Here is a 21,286-nt window from a genome sequence, read left to right as displayed (position 1 = left end):
TCCCAACAAGCACACAATGGCCTCATTTCACTAAGCTTTATCACTTTACCAAACGTTTGATAATTTACCTCATGGGTAAAATCTAATTTTGAATTCACTATGATGTTATAGATTTATCCAATGTTTTATCGATAAAACGTTCAATAAATCTATAATACCTTAGTAAATTCGAAATTAGATTTTATCCATGAGGTAAATTATCACATGTTTTCCAGGCAGCAGCCGCTTCCTCAGAGGCACATCGTATACAAACATCCGTAGATCTACGTCAGGTAACACTGCAATCTGGAGTTTCAGAAAAAGACTGCACTCAGTGACGATCCCTACGGCCAAACCATTTCCCACACTCATGAATAGAGCTTCTCACCAATGTGACATCCTTCATGTGCGACAAGCTGTGATTTCCGTATAAAACATTTCCCACACTCAGCACATGAATAGGGTTTCTCACCAGTGTGAGATCTCTCATGAACAACAAGGTTTCCTTTCTGTCCAAAACATTTCCCACACTCAGCACATGCATAGGGTTTCTCACCAGAGTGAGATCTCTCATGGACAACAAGGCTTTTTTTCCCTCCAAATCGTTTCCCACACTCAGCACATGAATAGGGCTTCTCACCTGTGTGAGATCTCTCATGTATGACAAGGTCTGATTTCCGTCCAAAACATTTCCCACACTCAGCACATAAATAGGGCTTCTCACCAGTGTGAGATCTCTCATGGATGACAAGGCTTCTTTCCTGCCCAAAACATTTCCCACACTCTGCACATGAATAGGGCTTTTCACCAGTGTGAGATCTCTCATGGATGACAAGGCTTTTTTCCTGCCCAAAACATTTCCCACACTCTGCACATGAATAGGGCTTTTCACCAGTGTGAGATCTCTCATGGATGACAAGGTCTGATTTCTGCCCAAAACATTTCCCACACTCTGCACATGAATAGGGCTTTTCACCAGTGTGAGATCTCTCATGTCTGACAAGGTCTGATTTCTGTCCAAAACATTTCCCACACTCAGCACATGAATAGGGCTTTTCACCAGTGTGAGATCTCTCATGGATGACAAGGCTTATTTTCTGCACAAAACATTTCCCACACTCTGCACATGAATAGGGCTTTTCACCAGTGTGAGATCTCTCATGGATGACAAGGCTTTTTTCCTGCCCAAAACATTTCCCACACTCTGCACATGAATAGGGCTTTTCACCAGTGTGAGCTCTCTCATGGATGACAAGGCTTATTTTCTGCCCAAAATATTTCCCACACTCTGCACATGAATAGGGTTTCTCACCAGTGTGAGATCTCTCATGGATGACAAGGTTTCTTTCATGCACAAAACATTTCCCACACTCTGCACATGAATACGGCTTTTCACCAGTGTGAGATCTCTCATGGATGACGAGGCTTATTTTCTGCCCAAAACATTTCCCACACTCTGTACATGAATAGGGCTTTTCACCAGTGTGAGATCTCTCATGGATGATAAGGCTTCTTTTCTGCCCAAAACATTTCCCACACTCTGCACATGAATAGGGCTTTTCACCAGTGTGAGTTCTCTCATGTGTGACAAGCAGTTTTTTATACCCAAAACATTTCCCACACTCAGCACATGAATAGGGCTTCTCCCCTGTGTGAGATCTCTCATGTATGACAAGGTCTGATTTATGTACAAAACATTTCCCACACTCAGCACATGAATAGGGTTTCTCACCAGTGTGAGATCTCTCATGTACGACAAGATTTGATTTCCATACAAAACATTTCCCACACTCAGCACATGCATAGGGTTTCTCACCAACGTGTGCTCTCTTGTGTTTGATAAGGGATTTTACATGTCCAAAACATTTCCCACACTGGGCACATGAATAGGGCTTCTCACCAGTGTGAGATCTCTCATGGTCAACAAGGCATCTTTTCCCTCCAAATCGTTTCCCACACTCGGCACATGAATAGGGCTTTTCATCAGTGTGAGTTCGCTCATGACTGACAAGATATGATTTACTCAAAAAACATTTCCCACACTTGGCACATGAATAGGGCTTCTCACCAGTGTGAGATCTCTCATGACTGACAAGGATTGATTTCCGCACAAAACATTTCCCACACTCAGCACATGAATAGGGCTTCTCACCAGTGTGAGATCTCTCATGTCTGACAAGGTCTGATTTCTGAACAAAACATTTCCCACACTCAGCACAGGAATAGTGCTTCTCCCCTGTGTGAGATCTCTCATGTTTGACAAGATGTGATTTACTCACAAAACATTTCCCACACTTGGCACATGAATAGGGCTTCTCACCAGTGTGAGATCTCTCATGTATGACAAGATACGATTTACTCACAAAACATTTCCCACACTCAGCACATGCATAGGGTTTCTCACTAGTGTGTGCTCTCTTATGTGTGATAAGGGATTTTACATGTCCAAAAATTTTCCCACACTCGGCACATGAATAGGGCTTCTCACCAGTGTGAGATCTCTCATGGTCAACAAGGCTTCTTTTCCCTACAAATTGTTTCCCACACTCGGCACATGAATAGGGCTTTTCACCAGTGTGACATCTCTCATGTCTGACAAGATATGATTTCCATGGAAAACATTTCCCACACTCAGCACATGAATAGGGCTTTTCACCAGTGTGACATCTCTCATGTCTGACAAGATATGATTTCCATGGAAAACATTTCCCACACGTGGAACAGGAATAAGACCCTCCAGCAGGGGGAGAGCTGTGCTGGGTATGAGGCCCCTCAGGGTTAGACAAGTGAGGGGGGTCAGGGGGAATATTTCGGGTAACCAGGATATCTGCAGGAGACTCTTGTCCAGTGATATCATCATCCGTTGTACAGTCTGTGGATACAGAGAGACGAGTCTCTGAGAGGTTCCTGATGCCGGGACTCCGCCCTGCAAATAGAGAAACATCATCACTTCCTGTTAGAGAGTTCTGAGGGGAGGAGCAATTATCATTAGGGAGGGTCAGTGAGCTGCTGACAATTCCAAGTTGATGCAAAGTCTATGCAGATTAGAAATGGACCAGATACAGCAGTTGCATAACTTTGCATATAATTAGCATACAATTTGCCCCATCTCTGAGATATTGACATGTCACTGACCATCACTAGTTATCAGCCTAAATGAGAACTGCAGAAGGTTGTGCTCATTACAGGCGGCCAATCACATGACAATAACTCACTGCTGCTAAGAATTCAGCCAATCAAATGCATTTCCTGACAAATCTGATTATCTGCATACAATTTGCATTACATTTGCATACAAGTCAGAGTTATCTGCATATCATTGACCCTCCCTACACATAAAGCATTGGCCATACATGGAAAGCAGTAAATTGTAGCGTTTGATGAGACAATGGCAGCAATGTGATACTCCTGTGACAACAGACCTCTATGTACTTATAGCAAGAAATCTGTGTTATGTTTGTAGAGCAATGTGGTGTCACTTACACATTCTTATTACCATTGTATCCTCGTGTCACTCATATGCCCCTGGTAATGTCCCTTTATCTCTCTCTTGTCCCCAATTGTGCAAATAAAGATATTGTGACGTTACACAACACTAAATTACAGGAGCTGCGAGGTGGAGGAATTATCCATTTATGTCATGGAGATCCCAAACCTCTAATACTTCTGTAGCTGGATATACAGTATATACTCCTATACATAAGTCACCCCCTACTGTGACCAATCTGTGTACAGTAATGTACAGTGACCATTATCAGCTTATTACAGGCCAGTAACACTAAGTCACCCCTACTGTGACCAATCTGTGTACAGTAATGTACAGTGACAATTATCTGCTTATTACAGGCCAGTAACACTGTCACCCCTACTGTGACCAATCTGTGTACAGTAATGTACAGTGACCATTATCAGCTTATTACAGGCCGGTAACACTAAGTCACCCCTACTGTGGCCAATCTGTGTACAGTAATCTACAGTGACCATTATCAGCTTATTACAGGCCGGTAACACTAAGTCACCCCTACTGTGGCCCATTTGTGTACAGTAATGTACAGTGACCATTATCACCTTATTACAGGCCAGTAACACTAAGTCACCCCTACTGTGACCAATCTGTGTACAGTAATATACAGTGACCATTATCACCTTATTACAGGCCAGTAACACTAAGTCACCACTACTGTGACCAATCTGTGTACAGTAATGTACAGTGACCATTATCAGCTTATTACAGGCCGGTAACACTAAGTCACCCCTACTGTGACAAATCTGTGTACAGTAATGTACAGTGACCATTATCAGCTTATTACTGGCCAGTAACACTAAGTCACCCCTACTGTGACCAATCTGTGTACAGTAATATACAGTGACCATTATCAGCTTATTACAGGCTAATAACACTAAGTCACCCCTACTGTGACCAATCTGTGTACATTAATGTATAGTAACCATTATCAGCTTAATACAGGCCAGTAACACTAAGTCACCCCTACTGCGACCAATCTGTGTACAGAAATGTACAGTGACCATTATCAGCGTATTACAGGCAAGTAACACTAAGTCACCACTACTGTGACCAATCTGTGTACAGTAATGTACAGTGACCATTATCAGCTTATTACAGGCCGGTAACACTAAGTCACCCCTACTGTGACCAATCTGTATACAGTAATGTACAGTGACCATTATCAGCTTATTGCAGGCCGGAAACACTAAATCACCCCTACTGTGACCAATCTGTGTACAGTAATGTACAGTGACCATTATCAGCTTATTACATGCCGGTAACACTAAGTCACCCCTACTGTGACCAATCTGTGTACAGTAATGTACAGTGACCATTATCAGCTTATTACAGGCCAGTAACAATAAGTCACCCCTACTGTGACCAATCTGTGTACAGTAATGTACAGTGACCATTATCAGCTTATTACAGACCAGTAACACTAACTCCCCCTACTGTGACCAATCAGTGTGCAGTAATATACAGCGACCATTATCAGCTTATTACAGGCCGGTAACACTAAGTCACCCCTACTGTGACCAATCTGTGTACAGTAATGTACAGGGACCATTATCAGCTTATTACAGGTCAGTAACACTAAGTCACTCCTTACTGTGACCAATCTGTGTACAGTAATGTACAGTGACCATTATCAGCTTATTACAGGCCAGTGACACTAAGTCACCCCTACTGTGACCAATCTGTGTACAGTAATGTACAGTGACCATTATCAGCTTATTACAAAACAGTAACACTAAGTCACCCCTACTGTGACCAATCTGTGTACAGTAATGTACAGTGACCATTATCAGCTTATTACAGAACAGTAACACTAAGTCACCCCTACTGTGACCAATCTGTGTACAGTAATGTACAGTGACCTTTATCAGCTTATTACAGGCCGGTAACACTAAGTCACCCTCTACTGTGACCAATCTGTGTACAGTAATCTACAGTGACCATTATCAGCTTATTACAGGCCGGTAACACTAAGTCACCCCTACTGTGGCCAATCTGTGTACAGTAATGTACAGTGACCATTATCACCTTATTACAGGCCAGTAACACTAAGTCACCCCTACTGTGACCAATCTGTGTACAGTAATGTACAGTGACCATTATCAGCTTATTACAGGCCAGTAACACTAAGTCACCACTACTGTGACCAATCTGTGTACAGTAATGTACAGTGACCATTATCAGCTTATTACAGGCCAGTGACACTAAGTCACCCCTACTGTGACCAATCTGTGTACAGTAATGTACAGTGACCATTATCAGCTTATTACAGGCCGGTAACACTAAGTCACCCTCTACTGTGACCAATCTGTGTACAGTAATCTACAGTGACCATTATCAGCTTATTACAGGCCGGTAACACTAAGTCACCCCTACTGTGGCCAATCTGTGTACAGTAATGTACAGTGACCATTATCACCTTATTACAGGCCAGTAACACTAAGTCACCCCTACTGTGACCAATCTGTGTACAGTAATGTACAGTGACCATTATCAGCTTATTACAGGCCAGTAACACTAAGTCACCACTACTGTGACCAATCTGTGTACAGTAATGTACAGTGACCATTATCAGCTTATTACAGGCCGGTAACACTAAGTCACCCCTACTGTGACAAATCTGTGTACAGTAATGTACAGTGACCATTATCAGCTTATTGCAGGCCGGAAACACTAAATCACCCCTACTGTGACCAATCTGTGTACAGTAATGTACAGTGACCATTATCAGCTTATTACATGCCGGTAACACTAAGTCACCCCTACTGTGACCAATCTGTGTACAGTAATGTACAGTGACCATTATCAGCTTATTACAGGCCGGTAACAATAAGTCACCCCTACTGTGACCAATCTGTGTACATTAATGTACAGTAACCATTATCAGCTTAATACAGGCCAGTAACACTAAGTCACCCCTACTGTGGCCAATCTGTGTACAGTAATGTACAGTGACCATTATCAGCTTATTACAGGCCAGTAACACTAAGTCACCCCTACTGTGACCAATCTGTGTACAGTAATGTACAGTGACCATTATCAGCTTATTACAGGCAAGTAACACTAAGTCACCACTACTGTGACCAATCTGTGTACAGTAATGTACAGTGACCATTATCAGCTTATTACAGGCCGGTAACACTAAGTCACCCCTACTGTGACCAATCTGTATACAGTAATGTACAGTGACCATTATCAGCTTATTGCAGGCCGGAAACACTAAATCACCCCTACTGTGACCAATCTGTGTACAGTAATGTACAGTGACCATTATCAGCTTATTACATGCCGTTAACACTAAGTCACCCCTACTGTGACCAATCTGTGTACAGTAATGTACAGTGACCATTATCAGCTTATTACAGGCCGGTAACAATAAGTCACCCCTACTGTGACCAATCTGTGTACAGTAATGTACAGTGACCATTATCAGCTTATTACAGACCAGTAACACTAACTCCCCCTACTGTGACCAATCAGTGTGCAGTAATGTACAGCGACCATTATCAGCTTATTACAGGCCGGTAACACTAAGTCACCCCTACTGTGACCAATCTGTGTACAGTAATGTACAGTGACCATTATCAGCTTATTGCAGGCCGGTAACACTAAGTCACCCCTACTGTGACCAATCTGTGTACAGTAATGTACAGGGACCATTATCAGCTTATTACAGGTCAGTAACACTAAGTCACTCCTTACTGTGACCAATCTGTGTACAGTAATGTACAGTGACCATGATCAGCCTTTTACAGGCCGGTAACACTAAGTCACCACTACTGTGACCAATCTGTGTACAGTAATGTACAGTGACCATTATCAGTTTATTACAGGCCAATGACACTAAGTCACCCCTACTGTGACCAATCTGTGTACAGTAATGTACAGTGACCATTATCAGCTTATTACAGAACAGTAACACTAAGTCACCCCTACTGTGACCAATCTGTGTACAGTAATGTACAGTGACCATTATCAGCTTATTACAGGCCGTTAACACTAAGTCACCCTCTACTGTGACCAATCTGTGTACAGTAATGTACAGTGACCATTATCAGCTTATTACAGGCCGGTAACACTAAGTCACCCCTACTGTGACCAATCTGTGTACAGTAATGTACAGTGACGATTATCAGCTTATTACAGGCCGGTAACACTAAGTCACTCCACACTGTGACCAACCTGTGTACAGTAATGTACAGTGACCATTATCAGCTTATTACAGGCCGGTAACACTAAGTCACCCCTACTGTAAACAATCTGTGTACAGTAATGTACAGTGACCATTATCAGCTTATTACAGGCTGGTAACACTAAGTCACCCCTACTGTGACCAATCTGTGTACAGTAATGTACAGTGACCATTATCAGCTTATTACAGGCTGGTAACACTAAGTCACCCCTACTGTGACCAATCTGTGTACAGTAATGTACAGTGACCATTATCAGCTTATTACAGGCCGGTAACACTAAGTTATCCCTACTGTGACCAATCTGTGTACAGTAATCTACAGTGACCATTATCAGCTTATTACAGGCCGGTAACACTAAGTCACCCTCTACTGTGACCAATCTGTGTACAGTAATGTACAGTGACCATTATCAGCTTATTACAGGCCGGTAACACTAAGTCACCCTCTACTGTGACCAATCTGTGTACAGTAATGTACAGTGACCATTATCAGCTTATTACAGGCCGGTAACACTAAGTCACCCCTACTGTGACCAATCTGTGTACAGTAATGTAAAGTGACCATTATCAGCTTATTACAGGCCGGTAACACTAAGTCACTCCCTACTGTGACCAATCTGTGTACACTAATGTACAGTGACCATTATCAGCTTATTACAGGCCAGTAACACTAAGTCACCACTACTGTAACCAATCTGTGTACAGTAATGTACAGTGACCATTATCAGCTTATTACAGGCCAGTAACACTGTCACCCCTACTGTGACCAATCTGTGTACAGTAATGTACAGTGACCATTATCAGCTTATTACAGGCTGGTAACACTAAGTCACGACTACTGTAACCAATCTGTGTACAGTAATGTACAGTAACCATTATCAGCATATTACATGCCAGTAACACTAAGTCACCCCTACTGTGACCAATCTGTGTACAGTAATGTACAGTGACCATTATCAGCATATTACATGCCAGTAACACTAAGTCACCCCTACTGTGACCAATCTGTGTACAGTAATGTACAGTGACCATTATCAGCTTATTACAGGCCGGTAACACTAAGTTATCTCTACTGTGACCAATCTGTGTACAGTAATGTACAGTGACCATTATCAGCTTATTACAGGCCGGTAACACTAAGTCACCCTCTACTGTGACCAATCTGTGTACAGTAATGTACAGTGACCATTATCAGCTTATTACAGGCCGGTAACACTAAGTTATCCCTACTGTGACCAATCTGTGTACAGTAATGTACAGTGACCATTATCAGCTTATTACAGGCCGGTAACACTAAGTCACCCCTACTGTGACCAATCTGTGTACAGTAATGTACAGTGACCATTATCAGCTTATTACAGGCCGGTAACACTAAGTTATCCCTACTGTGACCAATCTGTGTACAGTAATGTACAGTGACCATTATCAGCTTATTACAGGCCGGTAACACTAAGTCACCACCTACTGTGACTAATCTGTGTACAGTAATGTACAGTGACCATTATCAGCTTATTACAGGCCGGTAACACTAAGTCACTCCCTACTGTGACCAATCTGTGTACACTAATGTACAGTGACCATTATCAGCTTATTACAGGCCAGTAACACTAAGTCACCACTACTGTAACCAATCTGTGTACAGTAATGTACAGTGACCATTATCAGCTTATTACAGGCCAGTAACACTGTCACCCCTACTGTGACCAATCTGTGTACAGTAATGTACAGTGACCATTATCAGCTTATTACAGGCCAGTAACACTAAGTCACTCCTTACTGTGACCAATCTGTGTACAGTAATGTACAGTGACCATTATCAGCTTATTACAGGCTGGTAACACTAAGTCACGACTACTGTAACCAATCTGTGTACAGTAATGTACAGTAACCATTATCAGCATATTACATGCCAGTAACACTATGTCACCCCTACTGTGACCAATCTGTGTACAGTAATGTACAGTGACCATTATCAGCTTATTACAGGCCAGTAACACTGTCACCCCTACTGTGACCAATCTGTGTACAGTAATGTACAGTGACCATTATCAGCTTATTACAGGTTAGTGACACTAAGTCACCCCTACTGTGACCAATCTGTGTACAGTAATGTACAGTGACCATTATCAGCTTATTACAGGCCAGTAACACTAAGTCACCACTACTGTGACCAATCTGTGTACAGTAATGTACAGTGACCATTATCAGCTTATTACAGGCCGGTAACAATAAGTCACCCCTACTGTGACCAATCTGTGTACAGTAATGTACAGTGACCATTATCAGCTTATTACAGACCAGTAACACTAACTCCCCCTACTGTGACCAATCAGTGTGCAGTAATGTATAGTGACCATTATCAGCTTATTACAGGCCGGTAACACTAAGTCATCCATGGAGACGCGGGAGTCGGTGAGCGAGGTGAATTTCCAATCCCCCACCGCCCGCTCCCAACTCCGCAGGGGGAAGGAGAGGAATCCGGCTGCCTGTCGGTGGGCCGGAGTAACAGCACATGCGGGCTGGATCTGGCCCAGGGGCCGAAGTTTGCCCAGTGCTGGTATACACCAATATACAAAATACAGAATTGGTAATGACTGTGATAAAAGTAACCAGAAGAACAAAAATTACAACATATTCCAAGACACAAAAGGTGAGGGAGAACCCTGCCCTTGTTGTTAGGGATAAGAATTTAAACTGCATCCTCTGGTTGATTGGCAGCCAGTGGAGAGCTTGACAGAGAGAAGCAGCAGAGGAAGAGTGAGAGGAGAGATGAGTGAGACGAGCAGCCGAGTTCAGTACAGATTGGAGCGGGGCCAGTCTGTTAGTCGGCAGTCCCCAATACAGTATGTTACAATAGTCCACACAGGATATTATAGGAGCATGTATTAACATTATAGTTGTGTCCCGAGTGAGAAAAGGTCAGATGCAAGATATGTTTTTGAGTTGGAGATGACGGGAGCTGGTTAGGGAGTGAATATGAGGAATAAAAGAAGAGTCAAATATTACCCCTAAGCACCGTGCTTTGGAAACTGAAGTTATTGGGGTGTTATTAAAGAGACACTGAAGCGAAAAAAAATGATGATATTATGATTTGTATGTGTAGTACAGCTAAGAAATAAAACATTAAGATCAGATACATCAGTCTAATTGTTTCCAGTACAGGAAGAGTTGAGAAACTCCAGTTGTTATCTCTATGCAAAAAAGCTATTAAGCTCTATGGAGAGGGCTGTTATCTGACTTTTATTATCTCAACTGTAATTGAACTGTTTACTTTTCCTCTGCTAGAGGAGAGTTCATTACTTCACAGACTGCTCTGAAAGACTCATTTTGAATGCTGAGTGTTGTGTAATCTGCACATTATAGAATGATGCAATGTTAGAAAAAACACTATATACCTGAAAATAAAAATATGGGAATATTTTCTTTGCTGCTAATCTTCTAGTAATTATTCATAGTACACAACCAATTCATTATATCATATTTTTTTTTTTTGCTTCAGTGTCTCTTTAACATTTATTGTTATATCAGGCAGAGAGGCGGACAGAGACTGTGGAAAGATGATTAGTTCTGTTTTACTCATATTATATTGTAAGAAGCGAGAGGAAATGAAGGAGGATATAGCAGACAAGCAGTCAGGAACACGTGTGAGGAGGGAGTTAAGGTCTGGGGCCGAGAGGTACGGTTGTGTATCGTCTGAATGTAAGTGGTATTGAAACCCGAATGTGTTGACTTGGTTGCCAAGATCGTGCATGTAGATGGAAAAGAGGAGGGAGCCAAGGACAGAGCCTTGTGGTACCCCATAGACAAAGGATGTGCAGAAGATATCTGACCTGAGTAAGAGACTGTGAAAGACCTTCCAGAGATAGGAAGATATCCAGGAGAGAGTGAGACCCTTTATGCCTACAGCTGAATGTATCTTTAGGACTCAGATATGATCAACAGTATAAAATGCTGATGACAGATTATGAAGGATGAGGATGGAATAATGACCTTTGGATTTAGCTGTAAGAAGATCATTGGCCACATTAGTAAGAGCCGTTTGTATGGAGTGGTTAGAGAAGAAGCCAGACTGGAACTGATCAAGCAGGGAGTTAGCAGATAAATAATGGCTTAGGTCAGCATGTATGTGTCGTTCAAGCAATTTGGATGCAAATGGGAGAAGTGACACTGGGCGGTAGTTGGAGAGCGTGGTAGGATCTAGAAATGTTTTTTTAAGTATTGGTGTCAACAGCCTTTTTGAGTGGGGAAGGAAAGATGCCAGTGGAGAAGGAAAGGTTAAATAGTGATGTTAGTACAGGGATGAAGGATGAGGATAGCTGCGGAATGAAATGGGAGGGAATAGGAGCCAAAGAACAGGTGGTTAGATGGGATTTGGAGATTACAGAGGAGAGAGAATGTATAGAGAGTGGAAAGAAAAAAAGAAAAAAAAGGGGGGAGGGTTTAAAGGCACAGTGAATGTCAAGTTATATATAAATCATAACTGTAAATATCAATAATAATAATTGGTTACATGTAACAAAATATATAAAATAGTCCTTATCTGCACGTTTCTCACAGTCCATTGCCTGATGCACGTTTCGGGGTCTACACCATGGCCGCTTCTTCAGAGGCTTAAAGTGAACCTGAGAGAAGGAGGTATAAAAGTTTCATACATACCTGGGGCTTCCTCCAGCCCCCTCTGCGCAGAGCCCTCCCTCACCGTGGTGCAAAGCCTCCTAGATTCTCCTGTAGCAGCCCCGTTCTCTGCGGCCAGTCGGTGCAGATGCAGTGTGGCCAAGCGCGCTCCCCTGTCTTGCTCCCGTGGTTGGCAGCGTTTTGCAGCTGAGCAGTAGTACAGCGCAGATGCAGAACATTACCACTGACAGGAGTATGGTGGGCGCGGCCGCGCATGCGCAGTACGTCCGACTGGCTGCAGAGAACAGGGCTGCTACAGAAGAGAACGATATAGGAGGATTTAGATCTCGGCGAGGGAGGGATCTATGCAGAGGGGGCTGGAGGAAGACCCAGGTATGTCTAAAAATGTTATGCCCCCTCGTCTCAGCTACACATTAATATTGTAGGTATACAGTACATGAAAGAGGACAATAGAACCATAAGCATCGTCCAGCCGACACCATAAGATCTTACACACGTTCTTAACGTCCAGTCAGCTCACATAACATTGTTTGTTTCAATGACCATAAGTAAGCAACTCAGGTTTAGTGTCAAAAAGGGCTGGGTCCCTTTACACTGAGTAGTCTCGCTGCAGCTTAGACCGTTTTATGCGGTAATAGTAGCCGCCCACGGAACGATCTGATCCTCCAGTTGTGATGGGCTGGCCATCATCATTCATACAAATAACTCATTAGTGGGGTGGCGTTGTCCTATATTATCACTGAAGTATGTTGCAAAATCTTCAGCTGATAAGCATAAAGAAGGAGGAGGAGGAGGGGGACGGAGAAGGGAGTTAAAAGTGCTGAACAAATGCTTTGGATTGTGGAAGTGGAATTAAAATTGGACTGTTTTGCAGAAGAGAAAAAACTTTTCTGTAGTTCTTTAAGGCTTTTTTTGCATGAAATGAAGTCCTCACTTGTGTTGCTTTTTCTCCAACCTAGTTACAGATTCTCAGCAGTCATCCACTTATGCAGCAAAAGAAACCTGAATGGAGGGGGGGGTGCAAACAATTCAAGACCAAGATTCATATACAGTGTACAAAACAAACATTCCTATATAGAGCAGCTGCTGGAGAAGGTGCAGATGTGGCAACATACAGGGAAACAAGACACAGGGGCCGTCCACTTCTCCTAAGTTTTCTCCTGAGATCACATTTCATCTTTGTACCATAAAGCAGGTGAGAAAGTGCTGTCAACTTTATTCTAAGGATTGCCTTACTTGCTGGTGGCTTAAAAGGCATTTTTATTGATAAGGAGTAAAAACATCGTTTAGTAGAAAACTCAGAAGAAAAAGTGAACTGGATGGGCCAGAGTGTCTGTGCAAAGTGCAGCAGCAGCAGAATATAAGGCAGTAATACTCAGGTACGGGAGACCGTGTGCACTAGGCCTCTGTCAATGTGACATCATAGCCACAATGCATGCTGGGTCACCAGGTCCTCCTTCATCCCCTCTGACTGCCACACTGTGTACCTGGTGGCTCCATGCTGCACACGGTCTCCCAGGCTGAGTATCACAGCCTTATCTGCTGCTGGTGCCCTGTGTCTTGTTTCCCTGTATCTCTTTATAAATGTCCGCGCTCACACTTAAAGGTACACAAGTGCTAAAATGACCTCAATTGGACAGACCAAGACAGTCCACAGTTCCTGAAGTGGAATCCAAACTATACTGAAGCCGTCACTCCTTGTGGCCAAAACTCTCACGTCAGGTACATGGAAAAAGCACAGAGAGAGGGAACATAGCGTAAAACCGCAGACACAGCTGTTTCCAACACCATCTCCCTGTGTATCACTCTCCGTCACCATAAACCAGCTCACAAGACCCAGGACAACCCCCCCCCCCCCCCCCCACGTGCTCGCACTCACCCTCGGAACCTCCTATATCCCGGAGGTAGGTATATCAGCATTGGGGGTTAAGACTCATAAGACAGACCCATCTTGGAGTCCTCCAATTGGCAAACACTGAAACTAGAGAGTGCTGATACAGTGTAAACCCGTACAAATGTAATAGATTAAAAAGTATTGCATTCACAAGTATAGGTGGTTAACAAGCGTATCTTAAACGGACGTGGTCCCCAGGTAACCGCTCTGCAAGACGCCGTCACAAGTCCGCGTTATCCACACTATCTTGTTCCGTCCTCCGTAATCGCCTCAGCAGTCACGTGCGCCGTAGCTCCGCCCTATGCGTTTCGTCATTCAATGGGGGGTGTCCTGGCACTTGTGAGTTGGTTTATGGTGAAGGAGAATGATACACGTGGAGGTGGTGTTGGAAACAGCAGCTGTGTCTGCAGTGTTACGCTATGTTCCCTCTCTCTGTGCTTTTACCATGTACCTGACGTGAGAGTTTTGGCCACAAGGAGTGACGGCTTCAGTATAGTTTGGATTCCACTTCAGGAACTGTGGACTGTCTTGGTCTGTCTAATTGCGGTCGTTTTAGCACCTGTGTACCTTTAACTGTGAGCGCGGACATTTGTAAAGAGATCATCTATTTATTGTTTATCACAGCAATAGTGTGAACGCGACCCACGTCTTACAGGGTGTGGTTTTAATATTCCTAAGCGCAGTGTAATTTTTAGTATTGTTGTTTCCCTGTATGCCGCCACATCTGCACCTTCTCCAGCAGCTGCTCTATATATGAATGTTTGTTTGTCACACTGCATATGAATGTTGGTGGTATTAAAGCGGAATGAAACCCAGCATTTCTTCTTTGCTAGAATATATTATTTACAGCATATTATATACAACCAGCATTTTTTTTTTACTAGAACAGCATTCAAAGGGTTAAACACAAGACATACTAGCTTCCTGCAGGGAAAGCTGGAGGCATCTGAACTGAAGAGAATGTTATCTTGTGTTTACTTAATTGTATCAAGTGAGGAATGTAAACACTTTTCTGACACTTCAGACACTAATAGTCATCATCTTAAATAAACTGACTGCATTTTTAGGTGTTCTTATTATAGTCATACATTATCTCACTAATATTATAAGTGCAAAAGTGTGTATGTTTGTTATCACGCAACAATAGCTGAATGCATTTGAATGAAATTTGGCACACACATAGTACATTACCTGGAATAACATGTAGGATACTCTTTATCCCCATAACCAAAAAGTGGGCGGAGACAAATACAAATTTCACTGGGAAAATGTAAACTGCAGCCATTCTTACACTGGTAATGGCAGGGTTCTCAAACTTTGCACAGTTGGTCACTGGATGACTAGGATTAATATTCAGGGAAGTGGGTGGAGCTTACAAAAGCCAATCAAAATTCACCTGTTGATTTTCAAGGGGAATATTTCATTGCTGCCATTCTTGCACTGTTAATGGCACAATCTGGTGCTAGGTCATTGAGTAGTTGAATAACTGTGTGTTGGGGGGGGGGGGGGGGGGGTAGAAAACGTGGACGGAGCCAACACCAGCCAAGTACATACCTGGGCAACGCCGGGCCATCAGCTAGTATTATATAGTTTTTACAATGTGTACATAATAACGTTTGCAATAATGTTCAGAGTTGCTCTTTCTGTTCACAGTTGTATAAATGTCAGTCCATTGCACAATGCATGGGTATCAGTGCAGATCTCCCTTGTTTCACAACCAAGAATGATAGTTTAACCACTTCACAACTGAGGGGTTTTACCCCTTGAGCACCAGAGCAATTTTCACCTTTCAGCGCTCCTTCCAGTCATTCGTCTATAACTTTATCATTACTTATCACAATGAAATGAACTATATCTTGGTTTTTTTTGCCGCCAATTAGGCTTTCTTTAGGTGGGACATTATGCCAAGAATTATTTTATTCTAAATGTGTTTTAATTGGAAAATAGGAAAAAATGTGGGATAAAATTCATTATTTTTCAGTTTTCAGCCATTATAGTTTTTAAAGAGACACTGAAGTGAAAAAAAAAATATGATATAGTGCATTGGTTGTGTACTATGAATAATTACTAGAAGATTAGCAGCAAATAAAATATTCTCATATTTTTATTTTCAGGTATATAGTGTTTTTTCTAACATTGCATCATTCTATAATATGTGCAGATTACACAACACTCAGCATTCAAAATGAGTCTTTCAGAGCAGTCTGTGAAGTAATGACCTCTCCTCTAGCAGAGGAAAAGTAAATAGTCCAGGAACAGTTGAGATAATAAGTCAGATAACAGCCCTCTCCACAACTTTGAAAGTCGTAGAGCTTAATGGCTTTTTTGCATAGAGATAACAACTGGAGTTTCTTAACTCTTCCTGTACTGGAAACAATTAGACTGATGTATCTGATCTTAATGTTTTATTTCTTAGCTGTACTACACATACAAATCATAATATCATAATTTTTTTTCCGCTTCAGTGTCTCTTTAAATAATGAATGCTACTGTTATTAAAACCCATGAAATGTATTTGCCCATTTGTCCCGGTTATAAAACCGTTTAAATTATGTCCCTATCACAATGTTTGGCGCCAATATTTTATTTGGAAATAAAGATGCATTTTTTTCCAGTTTTGCGTCCATCCCTAATTACAAGCCCATAGTTTATAAAGTAACCGTGTTATACCCTCTTGACATAAATATTTAAAAAGTTCAGTCCCTAAGGTAACCATTTATGTATTTTTTTTATTGTAATTTCCCCCCCCCTCCCCCACTGGGGGAGTGTAGGAGGTAATGAGTTAATTTTTAGTGTAAAACTAATGTATTTGTATATGAAAAATGCTTAAGGGTGTAGTTTTACTATTTGGCAACAATAACTTTTCGTTGCTGACCAAGATGGCGCCCACGGAGGTCGCCTCGGTCACATGGCTCCAGAGTTTTGTGTAGTTTGTCAGTTTTAGTGTTCGTTTTAGTGTTAGATAGTATAGTTTTAGCTGTAGATATAGGATCCGTGTACCTGGCTGCCGCCTCCGACCACCGCTGGGGGCTGACTATCGCTGGGCTCCTGCTCCTGCCTCCGGACGAATCTCCCAGCCGCAACTCCTCCGTTTCCTGGCTTCCTAAGCAACTCCAGCCTTCTGCATCCCGACCGCTGCCCTGCTGCCCGATGAGACTACCGCTCCTGGTTCCTGGCTCCACACACTGTCGGCCGCCGCACCGGAGGTCTGCCGCTCTCCCAAGGGCTCCACACACTGTCTGCCGCCGCACCAGAGGACTGCCGCTCTACCAAGGGCTCCACACACTGTCGGCCGCCGCACCGGAGGTCTGCCGCTCTCCCAAGGGCTCCACACACTGTCTGCCGCCGCACCGGAGGTCTGCCGCTCTCCCAAGGGCTCCACACACTGTCTGCCGCCGCACCAGAGGACTGCCGCTCTACCAAGGGCCGCATCCCCGGCTACACACTGGCGACTACTGCTCCTGGCTCCACACACTGTTTGCAGCCGCACTGGACGAATGCCACGCTTCCCAAGAGCCGCATCCTGAGAACTGCTCCTGGCTCCGGCATCCTGTTAGCTGCTCCCGGCTCCTGGATCTGCAGCAGCTCTCCGGCCCGCTCCCCATCCCATGGTCACGTGCAATCCACGTGGCCAGGCCTACATCCTCTGGGCCCGGCCCGCACTCCAGCTACCTGGTGCCTCCGGAACAGCATCTCGTCTGGGGAGGAGGGGCAGCACTCTGCCTGGCTTGTGAGTCTCCGCTCTGCCCGGCCTGCACTCCTCCATCCTGGGAGTCTCCGCTGCGCCTGGCCTGCACTCCTCCATCCTGGCCTGGTGAATGTGGACTCCACGCTGCAGTCCCTTCAAGCTCGGCCTCACTCAGTGTGCCCACTGCTGCTGAGAAACCTGCACCTCTTCCAGCGACTGCATATCCTGTCCTGCGGCTGGGCTGCATATCCTGCCCTGCTCCTTGGTGAGTTCTGTTCTCCCTACTGTGATCCTCTGTCTGATTGAAATAGGCTGTGTGTGCCTGCTCCATACCATCTGTGCCTGCTCAACACCATCTGTGCCCGCTCCATACCTGCATTGTGCCTGCTCCATGCCATCTGTGCCTTGCTCAATACCATCTGTGCCTGCCTCACATCATCTGTGCCTGCTCCATACCATCTGTGCCTGCTCCATACCTTCTGTGCCTGCTCCACACCATCTGTGCCTGCTCCATCTCTTGTGCTTAGCCTGTGCTGTGCCGCCCGCTCTTCCCCATCTATTTGTACCACGGACGGTGCTGCCTGTCTGTTCCATACCATCTAGCTGTGCCATAGTCTGTGCCTCGGCCTCATACCATCTATCCGTGCCACAGTCTACGCTGTGCTGCCTGCCTGCTCCATTCCATCTAAGTGTGCCCTGGACTGTGTTTTGCTGCCTGCCCCACACCATCGATACTGTGCCAGAGCCTGTGCTAGGCTGCCTACACCACGGACTGCCCACTCCACACCTTCTAGACATCTTGGGCTACTTACTGTGCTACGCGCACTAGACCATCTACCGAGCTGTGCCATCTGCTCCAGCCCACCTACTTGTGCCCCACACCGGGACGTGCTGCCCGCCCCATACCTTCCAACTGTGACGGACTGTGTTGTGCCGCCTGCTCCGTACCACATGCACCATATCTGTGCCATACTCTGCGCCGTGCGGCCCACCCCACGCCCTTTGATTCGTGCCACGCACTGTGCCAGGCCGCCGCCTCTTTCCTCCCTCCATCTTCTGGTCGCCCCATACACTGTGCTGCCTGCTTATCCCACCTACCTAGGTCACACACTGTGCCACCTACTGAGGAAATTGGGCCATGGGTGCGAAAGGGACTGCCACCCTCTCCAGAGAAGCCCTGCTTGAATGGGAACCCCTGGACAGCCCCAACCCAACTCCGGGCTCTCCCCTGTGGAATGCTGTCACCGCACACATCGAATACCTCTCCACCAAGCGAGCACCAAACAAACGCCGCCACAGAGGTAGGAGGGCGGGGGCCCAGGTCCGACTGAAAAGGAAAGGCCTACGTTCGCCTGTCCCTGCCATCCTACTAGCAAACGTCTGTTCACTCCCCAACAAACTGGACGAGCTGCTCTTCCTTCTCGACAGCAAACCCCAGATCAGCAAGTACACCCCTGTTCTCTGTTTTACCGAGACCTGGCTGTGCGGCAGCATCCCCGACGACTCCCTACAGGTACCAGGCTACAACCCTACAGGTACCAGGCTACAACCTCCTAAGAGCAGACCGTGACGCAGCCCTCTCTGGGAAAACGAGAGGCGGTGGAATCTGCTTTTACATAAACACCTCCTGGTGCTCCAACACCACCACTCTCCACAAGGCCTGCACCCCAGACGTTGAGCTCCTTGCCATAAACTGCAGACCCCAGTACTCTCCGAGGGAATTCTCTTCCCTTGTCCCTGTTGGGGTCTACATTCCACCCGATGCATGCTCCAAGTCCGCCCTGCATGTACTCAGTGACTGTATCTCGCGGTGGGAAACAGCCCTCCCAGAGGCCCTGTTCATCATCTTGGGCGACTTCAACAAGGCGAACCTTCGGCACGTGAGGCCCCTCTACAAGCAGCACATCACCTGCCCTACCAGAAACGGTAACACCCTGGACCACTGCTACACGGTTCACAAGAACGCCTACAAAGCCACCCAAGGAGCCCCCCTGGAAAACTCTGACCACAACACGGTACACCTGATCCCCTCCTACAGGAGGCTCCTAGAGACTTCAAAGCCCATCACCAAAACCGTCAAAAAATGGACTGCGGACGCCAAACTGCAGCTCCAAGCTTGCTTTGAAACCACCGACTGGACGGCTCTGGAGGCACCTACCCTTGATGAATGGGCCGAGAATATCTCCTCCTACATCACCTTCTGCGAAGAAGCGTGTATCCCGTCCAAGTCCTTCAGGGTCTACCCCAATAACAAGCCCTCATTCAACGACAGGCTTCGCCGACTTCGGAAACGCAAAGAGGAGGCGCACAGGTCTGGCTCCCTAGAGGAATTCAGAGAAGCTAGGCTCGCCCTGAAAAGAGAACTGCGATCGGCAAAGAGGGCCTATGCTGAGAAGCTGGGGCTCTGCCTCCAGTCCACCAACACACGGGAAGTATGGAAGGGCCTGAGAGCAGCCACGAACTTCAAACCAGCATCCCAAACGGCGACCCCGAGCCCTCGACTGGCGGAGGAGCTCAATGAGTTCTACTGCAGGTTCGAGCAACATCCCAACCAGCCCGTGGGCAAATCCGCATCGACCTCTGGTGTACTCGGCGCTCTGGCTCCTAGTGCTGTTCTGGAATCAGAGGTACTTCGGCACCTCCGGAAGCTGAACCCCAGGAAATCTTCAGGCCCGGACGGAGTGTCGTCTGTCTGCCTGCGTACCTGTGCCGATCAGCTAGACCCTGTGCTCACCTCCATATTTAAGCAGTCATTATCTGAGGGTACAGTCCCCTCCTGTTTCAAGAGGTCTATAATTGTACCAGTCCCAAAGAAACCAGGCAGTACTGAGCACAATAACTTCCGCCCAGTGGCCCTAACCTCTAACATCATGAAGCTCCTTGAGCGGTTGGTTCTTGCCCACCTGAAGAGGTCCACGGACACCCTTTTAGACCCGCTCCAATTTGCATATAGGGCGAACAGATCCGTGGAGGATGCCATCAATGTCATCGTGGCACACATCACTGAGCACTTAGACAGCCTGGCCTCCTATGCCAGGATCCTGTTCCTAGAATTTAGCTCAGCGTTCAACACGATCTGTCCTGACATCCTGATCACCAATCTGACACAGCTCGGAATTGATCCTACTCTCCGAGCATGGATCAAAGACTTCCTGACAAATAGAACCCAGCAGGTGAAGCTTGGCAACTATTACTCCAGCACTCGAACCACCAATACTGGGGCTCCACAAGGCTGTGTTCTGTCACCTCTACTGTTCTCCCTTTATACCAACGACTGCATCTCATCCGCTGACTCTGTGAAGGTCATCAAATTTGCAGATGACAGGAGTACTGTAGCGAGGTCGAGAGAATATGCAACTGGTGCAGGGAGAACAA

General features: G+C 45.3%; 1 protein-coding gene across 1 annotated transcript in view; it reads right to left on the bottom strand.

Annotated features, from left to right (window-relative positions):
* Positions 1-346: 346 nt before the first annotated feature.
* LOC137535532 (zinc finger protein 585A-like) overlaps positions 347-21,286 on the bottom strand; it is a 48,685-nt gene continuing 27,745 nt past the window's right edge. Inside the window, exon 3 of the mRNA XM_068257372.1 lies at positions 347-2,646. Within this exon, the coding sequence (XP_068113473.1) occupies positions 348-2,646 (2,299 nt within the window). The 3' untranslated portion in view covers position 347. The remainder of the gene's footprint in view (positions 2,647-21,286) is intronic.

Source organism: Hyperolius riggenbachi, chromosome 10, assembly GCF_040937935.1.
Source record: "Hyperolius riggenbachi isolate aHypRig1 chromosome 10, aHypRig1.pri, whole genome shotgun sequence".
Classification (NCBI taxonomy): domain Eukaryota; kingdom Metazoa; phylum Chordata; class Amphibia; order Anura; family Hyperoliidae; genus Hyperolius; species Hyperolius riggenbachi.
Note: the sequence above shows the minus strand (reverse complement) of the source record. Positions and strands in the feature narration are given on the sequence as shown.